At 42.1% G+C, this 11,418-nt stretch overlaps 1 protein-coding gene across 10 annotated transcripts; it reads left to right on the forward strand.

Moving 5' to 3' along the window:
* Nucleotides 1–2,699: 2,699 nt before the first annotated feature.
* On the forward strand, nucleotides 2,700–11,392 carry LOC100502439 (Pentatricopeptide repeat-containing protein mitochondrial). 10 transcript variants are annotated; one of them, XM_035960174.1, is made up of 6 exons: nucleotides 2,706–2,940; nucleotides 3,038–3,151; nucleotides 6,817–8,496; nucleotides 8,868–9,358; nucleotides 10,164–10,266; nucleotides 10,643–11,392. In XM_035960174.1, exons 1-4 carry the CDS (start codon nucleotides 2,890–2,892, stop codon nucleotides 8,898–8,900), a joined length of 1,878 nt encoding a protein of 625 aa, XP_035816067.1. In that variant the 5' UTR covers nucleotides 2,706–2,889; the 3' UTR covers nucleotides 8,901–9,358; nucleotides 10,164–10,266; nucleotides 10,643–11,392. The 10 variants fall into 10 exon arrangements, with proteins under 10 accessions (XP_035816068.1, XP_035816073.1, XP_008647747.1 ...); XM_035960175.1 differs by having other exon boundaries at nucleotides 2,700–2,940; nucleotides 3,028–3,151; nucleotides 10,164–11,392; XM_035960180.1 differs by having other exon boundaries at nucleotides 2,700–2,940; nucleotides 3,028–3,151; nucleotides 9,249–9,358; nucleotides 10,164–11,392.
* The last annotated feature ends 26 nt before the right edge of the window (nucleotides 11,393–11,418 follow it).

Raw genomic sequence — 11,418 nt, forward strand, 5'->3', positions numbered from 1 at the left:
ATTCAGTTTTACCCAGTTTGCTTCTAGTTTTTGTTGAAAAAGTTTTAACTTGCCTATTCACCCCCCCTCTAGGCAACTTTCACTTTTATTGTAAGTTCTATCAGAACTAGGTTCCAGTCTAGAGTCGGGAAACTGAATATCTTGAATCCTTGCCATATCCTCGTTTCATATCTTAGTAAATGGACAGCCAAATTGGAGTATTCATCATCCCAGTGAACTACGCCAAGGGGAGCCACTATCTCCACTCTTATTCATCGTTGCAATTTATCACTTGTAATGCATTATAGGAGTACGACAAAAACCAAACAAAGGAATCCTCAAGTCAGTGCTTCCAAGTGTGAGAAATCTTACATGTTCAATATTTGCAATAGCAGACACAACCGAACTCAATAGTCTGCAAAAAAGTTGTTCATGATTTTTGGGAATGCTAAGGGGTTTTATGGACTTAGAAACCATTTTTTAAGGACATGTTTGGTTCACACCTCCTAAGCTTTAGTGACTAAAATTTAGTCACTAAAATATCAAACGGGGTGACTAAATTATATCATTTAAGCCAGATGTTTTAGGGACTAAAGGTTAGTCTCTAAAGATTAGGAGATGACTAAAGAAACCAAACACCCTCTAAGACCTTAATATCAACTTGTCCAAAATTGAAATCTTCCCAATCAAAATGAAATAGCACCACGTTTAGCTCCATTGTCCATAATTACCTATGTAAAATTGGCACTTACCCAGGGAAACATTTGAGGTTACCCCTACATACTAGAAAAATACGATTGCAAGTAGAACAATTGATCGATAAAATTGGAGCCAGATTGTTGGGACGCAAAGGAAAGCTATTGTATCTATAGCAGGGGGCATGAAACTTTGGTGAATGCATTCCTCTCTTCATAGCCAATGTACCACCTAATGGTTTCTAGTTCAGAATTAGCTAATAAGAGGATTGACAAACTAAGATGACATGTCATGTGGCATGGGAAAACCTCAGAAAACTACACGATGGACATTCACTCATCAAGTGTCCAACAATCTTCCTCCCAAACTTATATCGTCAAGGACTAGTTTGGAAACTCAAACTTCCTTTAGGGTTTGTTCCTTTATTATAAATCCATATAGATTGAAAAGGATTAGTTATGGATTGAGATAATTTAACTTATTAGAGATTGAAACACACTCAATCCCCTTCAATCTATATAAATTGGGATTGAAACGAACATACCCTTAGGCCTTGTTCGTTTGTGCTGGATTGCACCCGAAATCGTTCTAGCTAATCAAAGTTTATATAAATTAGAGAAGCAATCCGGTTAGGAATCGTTCCGACCCATCAATCCTAAACAACCGAACGACACCTTAAGATTGGAGAAATGAACCAATTCACTCTCATCCCTTTCAATCTCGGAGGGAATTGAGTCATCAAACTAGGTCTAAGTGTCATGAGACGTGAGGGTCTAAGTGTCGTGAGACGCGAGGTTCTCTGGAGGCTTATTCATGTACGCTATGTCATGCAATTCGGTAGACTTAGTTAGGAGCACCCTTTATAAATCATGTTAGTGTCTAGGCTCTCTATTAGGTCTTGTTTGGGTATTGCTATGCCACATGGATTATATATGATTAGAAAAAAGTTAGTAGAGATGTTGAGTTGCCATGAATTTGAACCTACCAAATTCCCTCCAATCCACGTGGATGCGAGTAAAACCGAACGGGCCCTTAGGATGCGTTTGGTTGCAATGATAGGACGAGACGGGATGAGACGATCCCTCAAATAAGGTTGTTTGGTTCGGGGTCAAGGGTTGGGACAGGACTATCCCAGTGTTGTTCCCAGTTATTCCTCAAAATTAGAGGTACGAGAGAGAACGACAGGAGACGTCCCTGTTCTGGCTGTCTCGCAACCAAATGCACATAAGGGTTCGAAAGTAATGACCTTTCTATTGTGAGCTCGTATGTCAATTTCTTGTGTAGATACTTTTAGTGAGAAGGCAAGTATGCCCTTCATCAGGTACTGATTGAGATGATGTAGATAGTGAAAGATGATGTAGATGTCTTGCACATTGAGATAAACGTTTAGTAAAGATTAACTTGATAAGAGATATAAATATTCGGTTTAGGGAGGAAAGAAATCTGACAGCGTGCACACTATTTTTTGAGAGAAAGACGTGCACAGCTGAGATTGTTTTTAGAATTTTCTCAAGCTCCAGTCTGGAAAAACGTCAAGGCTTTTTTGAAACGTGATTTATTTTCTATATTTATCCGGTGAAATTAAACTAATTCTTACTCACTTCATCCTAACATATTAGTCATTGTAGCTCTTGTTTTTATATCTATACTCAAATAGATTATTATAAATCTAGACACATATACAAATATATTAATTATTGTATAATCTATTAAAAAGATAAAATAAATTTTAATTTGGGACGGGTAGTATTAAAAAAAATCTGTAGACTCCTATGGAGGGGTAGTATTAAAAAAATCTGCAGACTCCTATGAAGACCATGCCTTGATGATAGATCCTAAGGGTTTGTTCGGTTATTTTCAATTCATATGGATTGGAGAGGATTGATACGGATTGGAAGAGATTTTGACTTAATAGGGATTGAAACCCCTCAATCCCCCTCAATCCATATGGATTAGGGTAGAATCGAACAAGCCCTAAATGGGCTTTGGTGGGCTTTAAAGATACCACGATATACAACTTCGTCAAGATGGACAGGCTCTGTCGCCACTGCTACACCACTACACCAGTACACCCTGCACGCGCTGCGGGCGTTTCCGCCGGCTTTGTGCCTCCTCTGCCCTCCCCGGCCGCTCGCCCTCCGTCCACGCTCAAGCTCGCCCCGTCCCGGCGCCTCGAACTCGTCGTCCTCGCTTCCGCTGTCGCCACCGCGAAGCATGAGGAGGCGTCCTGGGATCACTGGCTTGCAGAATGTGGCGGCTACTCTCGTATGTGCAGCCCTTATGCTTGTTTTAAATATAAGAGATCTGCGTTCTTTTTTCTCTGTTTGGAAGATGAGATGAGAGTATTGCTAGGAACTTTCAGAACCAGTTGGGACTGGTCGGGGAGAATATGGCCAAGGTCGGGACCGATGTCATGAAGAAGCAGCGACTTGGGATGGTCCGATCACAGCTCGAGAAATTTGCTTGCAAGCATAAGGTGATTCACTCTCCTGCATTTAGTTCAATATTGAAGGAGAAGAAAACCTAATGACACTTAACAGTCATGATGCAAAATTTACAAATTATCTGTTGGATTCTTTTGGATAATGATATAGATCAGGATTACCCATCTTTTATGTAATGCAATTAAGTGTAAGATCAACGCTGCCTGGGACTGGGAGAATCCATGAGGTTTAAACTATGTACTTAGCAACTCCAAAAGTTCACTTAAAATTGTTCCCCAAAACATCTTATTAGGGCTGTTGGAAAAAGAAAATTCCCCCAAAAAACTGTAATCCACACCAGAACGCTAAAACTTGTCCCTAATAATTTTTAAAACTGCCAAGATGTTGCACCAGAAAAAAATCCCTGCAATTTTCTTGAAGCTGGACATTAAAAAGGCCTTTGACTCAGTGCATTGGGCATTTCTGCTGGAAATTCTTCGACACTTAGGTTTTGAGCAGGTTTGGTGCAATCTGATTTTGAACCTGCTATGGACATCTTCCACTCAAGTTCTTGTCAATGGAGTGCCTGGACAGCCTATAAATCTCAAGCGTGGGTTGCAACAAGGTGATCCTTTATCTCCCCTTTTATTCATCCTAGTCATGGATGTTCTTAATAGCCTATTCATCAGGGCAGATGAGTGTGGTTTATTACACCCCCTTGCTGGCAGAAACATTAGCCAAAGGGTTTCAATGTTTGCAGATGATGTTGCTGTGTTTGTAAAACCAGTTTATGGGGACTTAGTGGTAGTCAGAGAAATTTTGAGGTGTTTTGGTGTTGCCTCAGGTCTTCATACTAACTTGCAAAAAAGTTTCTCCTACCCAATTCAGTGCAATACTGAGAGGACTGCGCTGGCTGTTCAGACCTTGGGATGTGCCTCAAAAAAATTTCCCACAACCTATCTTGGTCTCCCTCTAAGCAGCAAAAAACTTAGTGCTGAGGATCTTGCTCTCTGGATAGATAAAATTGCTGCCAAGCTTCCAGGATGGAAGGCTGAGCTTTTAAATCTTGCGGGAAGAATCACTCTTATCAAATCTGTCCTCTCTGTCATCCCAGTTTACTTATTTATTGCTCTTAATGCTCCTAAATGGGTTATCAAAGCCATTGATAAAATTCAACGGAACTTCTTGTGGAAAGGAAGAAAGGAGGCTAGAGGAGGTAATTGCCTTGTAGCTTGGGATAAAATCTCTCGGCCTCTTGATTTAGGGGGCCTTGGAATTCCTAATCTCCAAAAGATGAACTGGGCCCTACAATTGCGATGGCTTTGGCTACAAAAAACTGCTCCTTCGAAGCCTTGGAGTGGCCTAGATCTTAAAATATCTTCCCAGGCCCGAGCTTTATTTCAGATAGCAGTGACTACCACCATGGGTAATGGTATTTCAACTTTATTTTGGAAAGATAAGTGGATTCATGGGTATTCTATTGTGGATATAGCTCCCCTTATTGCTGCTGCAGTTCCGATGAAGTTTAAAAAAGTAAGGACTGTGCAGCAGACCCTCACCTCTCATTTCTGGGTTCAAGATATCCAGAGGAACCTCTCTCTGGCTGAGATTGAGCAATATCTACAATTATGGGAGGTAATTGAATCTTTTCAGCTTCAAAATTCAAATGATCAGCATGTGTGGATATTTAGCAACGATGGTCTCTACACCTCCAAATCTGCCTATAAAGCTTTATTCATTGGAGCAGAATCCTTTGAGCCCTGGAAAAGAATTTGGAAGAGCTGGGCAGCGCCTAAGTGTAAGACCTTTGTTTGACTGGCCATAAATAACAAATGTTGGACAGCGGACAGACTTAAAAAAAGGGGACTTCAGCATCCTGAATTTTGTGTTCTATGTGACCAAGAAGACGAAACTGTGCAGCATATTTTATCTAATTGCGTCTTCACAAGACAGTTTTGGCATAATATTTTAACCTCCATTGGTCTCTCTTCTGTGGGTCCTAAGAGAAGAGATTCAGTTTTTGCTGAATGGTGGAGAAAGGCTTCAACCAAGATTCCCAAGAGCAAAAAAAAAGGGGTTTAATAGTATGATAATCCTTGGGGCTTGGAGTATTTGGAAGCAGCGAAACAGGTGTGTTTTTGAAGGAGCTCGACCCTGCCTTAATACCTTAGAGGATGGATTTAAAGACGAGATGAGATTGTGGGTTTCTGCTGGAGCCAAGAACTTGCGCTCTCTTTTTGACCCTGGATAGAGAAAGGAAAGTCTTATAGCCTATTAAAAGACGGGGGTGTTGGGGTGTCGTATGTGTCTGTGTGGTGTGTGCTTTGTAAGGGTGAGTGTGTGTTTGTGTTGTGTGTGTTCTGTTTGTCCCGGGCCACAAGCCCTTTTTCCCTCTACTTTAATTTAATGATACGCAACCCTCCTGCGTATTCGAAAAAAAATAATTTTTAAAACTGAAACCACCTGGTCTTTGCACGTTAGATTGGATGCTGCTGTTTGTATGGAATGTAGCATCTCATACAGTGCTTTCCTAGTTATTGTATCCTTCACAAATAAAATCCACGCAGAGGTCTAACACTGCTACCAACAGATTCAAGAACACTTCTACCAACATAGGAAACTGAAACAGAATTGTAATCTGAAACTGAAGTATGCTCATCATATATTAAATTGTCACTTTGTCACCGAACATGTAGAATGAATATAAGTAAAACTGAGACAAAAACACATAGGAATCTGAGGCTAAAACTGAGTGAGACTGCTACTGAAACAGATAGGAAACTGAAACTGAAACACATAGGAAACTGAGACAGTGAGACAAACTGAGTGACAAACCTAATATGCTAAGTCATCAAAGCATCGAAATATCAGAGTATCACCAGGTAGATATACGAACATTCAGGCATTGAATCGGAGACTGGGTCACTCTATCACAAGCTGATTAAGAAGACAAAACAGGTAGTATAATCATGATGAAAGCAGTACCTGTTGACTCATAGTTCGAACAATAAGACACACAGTTCAGATTTGATCGGCATATTATGAAAAGCGAATTGACAAATGACATTAGCCTGAGTAAGAAGATGACACATGGAAATAAACAAGAGAGGACCAGCAGATATAATCAGGAAGTGGCGCTCATCTGCATACACTTAAGACCCCATGTGAACTGAATTCGTGACGCAGTATGATAGGTAGAAAAGAACATTCAGTTCCAGCCACCCAACTGCCGTGAACCTATTTGATGCTACCATCGAAGGTCGAGGTGCTTCTCCAACTTTGAATGTACCTCGCAGGGACACTCCGTCGCCGGGGACCTGATCCGCAGCGCCGACACCTCCGGCACTGTTGAAATCTTTCCCCCCTCCACCGGCGCCGTTGAAAGCTTTCCCGCCGTCGCCTCCACCGGCGCCGTTGAAAGCTTTCCCGCCGTCGCCTCCACCGGCGCCGTTGAAAGCTTTCCCGCCGTCGCCTCCACCGGCGCCGTTGAAAGCTTTCCCGCCGTCGCCTCCACCGGCGTCGTTGAAAGCTCTCCCACTGCCCCCCCCCCCCAAAAAAACGTTTTTTCGGGAGCTTTTCGCGTCTTCTTGAAGTTGCTCTTATCTGCTAAATGAATCGGCAGCATCCTGCCAATATTTCTTCAAAAAATATAGTATCATTTATGCTTATATGTATTATCTGCTTAATTTTTAACTAGAAATGAAATGATTGTTTTCAGAAAACATCCTTCTCTACCGTGGGGTTCGACCTGCCCGACTGGTTCAGGAACCCAAAGGATGGTTATCCTTGTTCCAGGTTGGATGGCAATGGCGATGATGACTTTGTGCTCCCGGCCAAATCAGACTTCTCAGAACAACAAGGTTGCTCTGCCACCGGTGGAGGATCCAGTCCACTGTCGATCCTTGCCAGCTGCCCTGCATCCCATGAAGATGCCGAATTTGAGGCCGACATGGATGAGGTCAGCAGGATTTTGAGATCCCGGTTTGCTTCTCCAGAGGCTATTGTGATCACCATGGACTGCTGCCCTGTCAGGGTGTCAGCACGCCTTGTCAGCAAGGTCCTGAGCAGGTTCAGCAATGATTGGGTGGCCGCATTTGGGTTCTTCATGTGGGCCGGAACTCAGGAAGGCTACTGTCATTGTGCTGATTCATATGACATGATGGTAGACATATTGGGCAAGTTCAAGCAGTTTGATTTGATGTGCGGTCTGATCGGCCAGATGCATGAGATTGGGGGGTTGGTGTCGCTAGCGACCATGACGAAGGTGATGAGGAGGCTATGTGGAGCCAACCGATGGAGTGACGCCATTGATGCTTTCCATAAAATGGACCGCTTTGGGGTGGCGAAGGACACAAAGGCCATGAATGTGCTCTTGGACACATTGTGCAAGGAGAGGAGTGTGAAGCGTGCAAGAGGTGCCTTCCAAGCTTTGAAGGGGACAATTCCTCCTGATGAAAGTAGCTTCAACACATTGGTTCATGGCTGGTGCAAAGCAAGGATGCTGAAGGAGGCTCGCGAAACAATGAAGGAGATGGAGCGGCATGGTTTCAGTCCTTCAGTAACGACTTACACCTGCCTGATAGAAGCGTACTGCATGGAGAAAGATTTTCAGACGGTTGATGGTATCTTGGATGAGATGCACACAAAAGGATGCACTCCAAATATTATCACATACACAATTGTGATGCATGCGCTAGGGAAGGCTGGGAGGACACAAGAAGCTTTGGATACTTTTGACAAGGTGAAGCAAGATGGCTGTGCCCTAGATGCTTCTTTCTACAACTGTCTTATATACATACTATGCAGAGCTGGGAGGTTGCAAGATGCAAATTTTGTGGTCGAAGAAATGCACCGAACTGGAATATCCCCAAACTTGACTACCTTTAACACCCTGATTTCTGCTGCCTGTGATCACTCTCTGGCTGAGAACGCACTTAAATTGTTGGTTCAGATGGAGGAACAGTCATGCAACCCAGATATCAAGACGTACACCCCCTTGCTGAAGCTCTGCTGCAGAAGGAAATGGGTGAAGACGCTTCTGTTCCTGATATGTCATATGTTCCGGAAGGACATCACCCCTGATTTCAGCACATACACATTGCTGGTGTGCTGGCTATGCCGGAACGGGAGGCTCACCCAGTCCTGCTTATTCTTGGAGGAGATGGTGCTGAAGGGCTTTACTCCACAGCAGGCGACCTTTGATCTTGTGCTGGAGAAGCTTAAGAACATGCACATGCTTTCAGCAGTGAGAAAGATTCAGCTTCTCAGGATGCACACAGAAGGTACTAGGTGTAGGAGCGGTGTTCCATCTTATTTGAGAGAGGATGGTCACGATAGACACTGTTATGCTGTATTGTCAAACACTAGTGAAGCTGAATCTTCAATAGATGGAAAAGAGGTACCTAGAGCTGTGCATATACTGTAAAAACTACTGTTGATCTCTAGCCTTTTACACTTGAATATTGTACTTCTCATTGTATGCTGCTCGTATTTTTCTCTTTTTAATAAGAATTTATGTATATGCACATATCAACCAAGGATGGTTAGTTTTTTTTTCCTCGCACCTTAATCTTGCCTCGATCTGTAGTAATATCTATCTTTTTACCCTTACCAATTGACAAGGGCAGTATATGCTTGTTTTTCCTTGGATTTTTTCACCACCATATTGCATAGCCAGACTGTTTGTTTCGTTGTAATGACATTTACAGGTTCGTTATTAGCATATACAAATTTCGGTGCAGTAATTCTCACTGTGTATATGCTTTTCAGGATATTCAGGGACATCATTTACTCCCCACATAATAAAACTGAAGCCTAACAATTTACTTGAAACCATCATGTGATGTGCCTAAGTTATATTCAGGGGGTATTTTTGTATTCATGATTAAGTGAACTGCTGTTCAAGAACATACTTATTTGTTGAAATGTTGTGGCGTATCCATGTGGCTTACAAAGTCCAGCCATTCTCCAGACCTTATAGTCAACTTTCAACAACTGAATTTCCATGGAGTTATAGCCACATTTGTCTATTAAAACGGAGCACCAAGAGAGAGTTATATGCCGTTTTTTACTTATAGAACAGGCTTGAAACATTTACGCATTGTCTTTCCACTTCTCCAGCATTTTAACCTTTTATCATCCTTTTCTTAGCTGCTCTGAAACATCCATTTTCTCTGTGCCATCAATGGATGCTTAGCACAGATCGCTTCCACATATCACATGATCAATCAGTACTGGGCGTATAGCATATTGTTCAGAAGGTAATTTTGGAAACTTTGGAGAATGTTTGTTCAGTTAAAGACGAATTATCTTTGCTTGCTTTCCACTTGCACTAACGGGCCGTTTGGATCTCTTCATTTTGGATGAATTGGAATTTACTTAATAAAGTAGACTATTTAGCTTGGAATTTGACATTCCACAACTTTCCAAAGTCTAAATATAAGCCTATATCAAATTCGTAGGGTGGAGGGATAGAAATTGATTTTATGTATCTCCATGATATGTTTCTACTCTTTAATTTATAACATGCTCTTCGGCTTACTTCCCTGTAGCAGAAATATAACACATAAATACCTCCCTCGTATGGCTAAAAGTGGTACACAAATATATTCAGCATAAAATCATACTAGCTTAATTGAGCTGTGTCAGTTATGATTATTCAAATAGAATTCAATTCCAAGGATTCAAATGGGCCTAATTGTATATTTACCAGTTAACTATCGTGTTACCCTTAATAAAATATCTTGTTGGGTGTTTTTGAATCTGCTGTTTTGTTCTAGTGAAACCTTGACTATCCAATGAAAAGAGTATGCACGAAACTATATCTGAACTTTGAGGATGTTGCGTCAATAATATGCATTGTGGACTTTTGCTGATTCTGCCATCCTAATAGTGGGTACCTTGATGAGTGGTGGTAGATCCTGTCCAGGATTATATGTAGCTGCTTCCTTTTCTTCTGACCCACTGATGTTGTCTCGTTTTTGTGCACTCCTACCGATCCAAATATATTCGTTTATGGCTCATTCGAATTTGTTTTGTAACATAGCAATGGTTTGCTTTGTGCAGGTTTTTATACCATTGGACAGTCATATGAACTTATAGATTGGAACCGGATCAATTGACAAAGTTAGTTTACTAATATAAAGATGGATACAGAATGGTTTTACTGGTTTGATACCTTTGCTCCTTCCTATCTACCATTTCATTTTCATATGAAGTAGTACATGCATATGTTCACATTTTTTCCTTAGACTGATCTAGAGGCAGGGCTTGATCACTAATGATTTCATTTTTATATTTAAAACCATCTGTATAGATTCCTGTAACAGGCTAAGAGCATCTCCTCAAGAGATTAGCCAAATTTACTGATTTAGCTACTTTGTAAAATAGATTTCACAAAAAAAGAGTTGGGTACTCACAGACTCTAAAATTCAGAGTCTCCATATTCAAAAGCGCCACCTAAATAGGATTTTTTCAGATTAGAGAGGCTTTCAGCAGCATGGACGACTTTTACTCCTTCAGGTCTGGCTTTTTGGCGCCGCCAGGCCAGACATTTTGTTGCAGGTCGATGCTGTTGCTGGTCGCCGAACAAAGCATGCAGGGGTAGCCATGTCCACCGGCCCGAAAGCACGCAGGCCCAGCCGTGGATACATCCAATGAGGCAACGCGCTTGAGAGGCTTTCCAGTTTGGTCGTGCATGTAATTGGCAGTGTCTGATGCCTCAACCACCGTGAGCAGACGTCTGGATAATTGGAGGCTAGCACCCGGTCTCCTGCTGCTCAGTGGGGTACATGGTGCCTAGGGGCTGAGCTGCAAGACGTGAAGACGACGGTGGGAAAACGCGAGGAAAAGAAAAATCTTGGGCCTCCTGCCGGCGTGGGCTTGTGGTGGCGGAGAGGAAGGCACATGTCAAGATGCACTAGCATGACTGTCTTCGATGAACTTTAACTGCTTTGAGCCTTTGACAAGCAACGAGGCAATTTCCCGTTCTCTATTTAAGACACTTGTGTGTTCGACACCCTTGTGCCTCGCCAAGCTAATATTCTGGTTTGGTTGGTTAGATGATTTGGCTACAACGGCATCTGCAACTATCTCTTGTCAGGGTTTTTAGGGACGTAAGTGCTAGCGCTCGAGTGTGAATCATTATTGTTGCCATTTATGTTATAGTTCGTAAACCAAACAGTTCTCTAATTGTAAACGTGGATACCGCTTCTTTTGGCTGGTAGCCCACGACTTATTGTTTGCCCCTTCTGGACAAATACCTTAGCAATACAATGCTGAAACGAATCAATGCAGGGTAACGGTTGTTTTGGGAGAGAGA

This window comes from Zea mays, chromosome 1 (genome assembly GCF_902167145.1).
Source record: "Zea mays cultivar B73 chromosome 1, Zm-B73-REFERENCE-NAM-5.0, whole genome shotgun sequence".
NCBI lineage: Eukaryota > Viridiplantae > Streptophyta > Magnoliopsida > Poales > Poaceae > Zea > Zea mays.

Bases quoted from the DNA above. Each gene is read 5' to 3' on its own strand.
- LOC100502439 (XM_008649512.4), top strand. From the start codon at position 2,890: ATGAGGAGGCGTCCTGGGATCACTGGCTTGCAGAATGTGGCGGCTACT. The intron at 2,941-3,037 runs GTATGTGCAGCC...AGGAACTTTCAG, and splicing joins AGAATGTGGCGGCTACTCTC to AACCAGTTGGGACTGGTCGG. The intron at 3,152-6,816 runs GTGATTCACTCT...GATTGTTTTCAG, and splicing joins AATTTGCTTGCAAGCATAAG to AAAACATCCTTCTCTACCGT.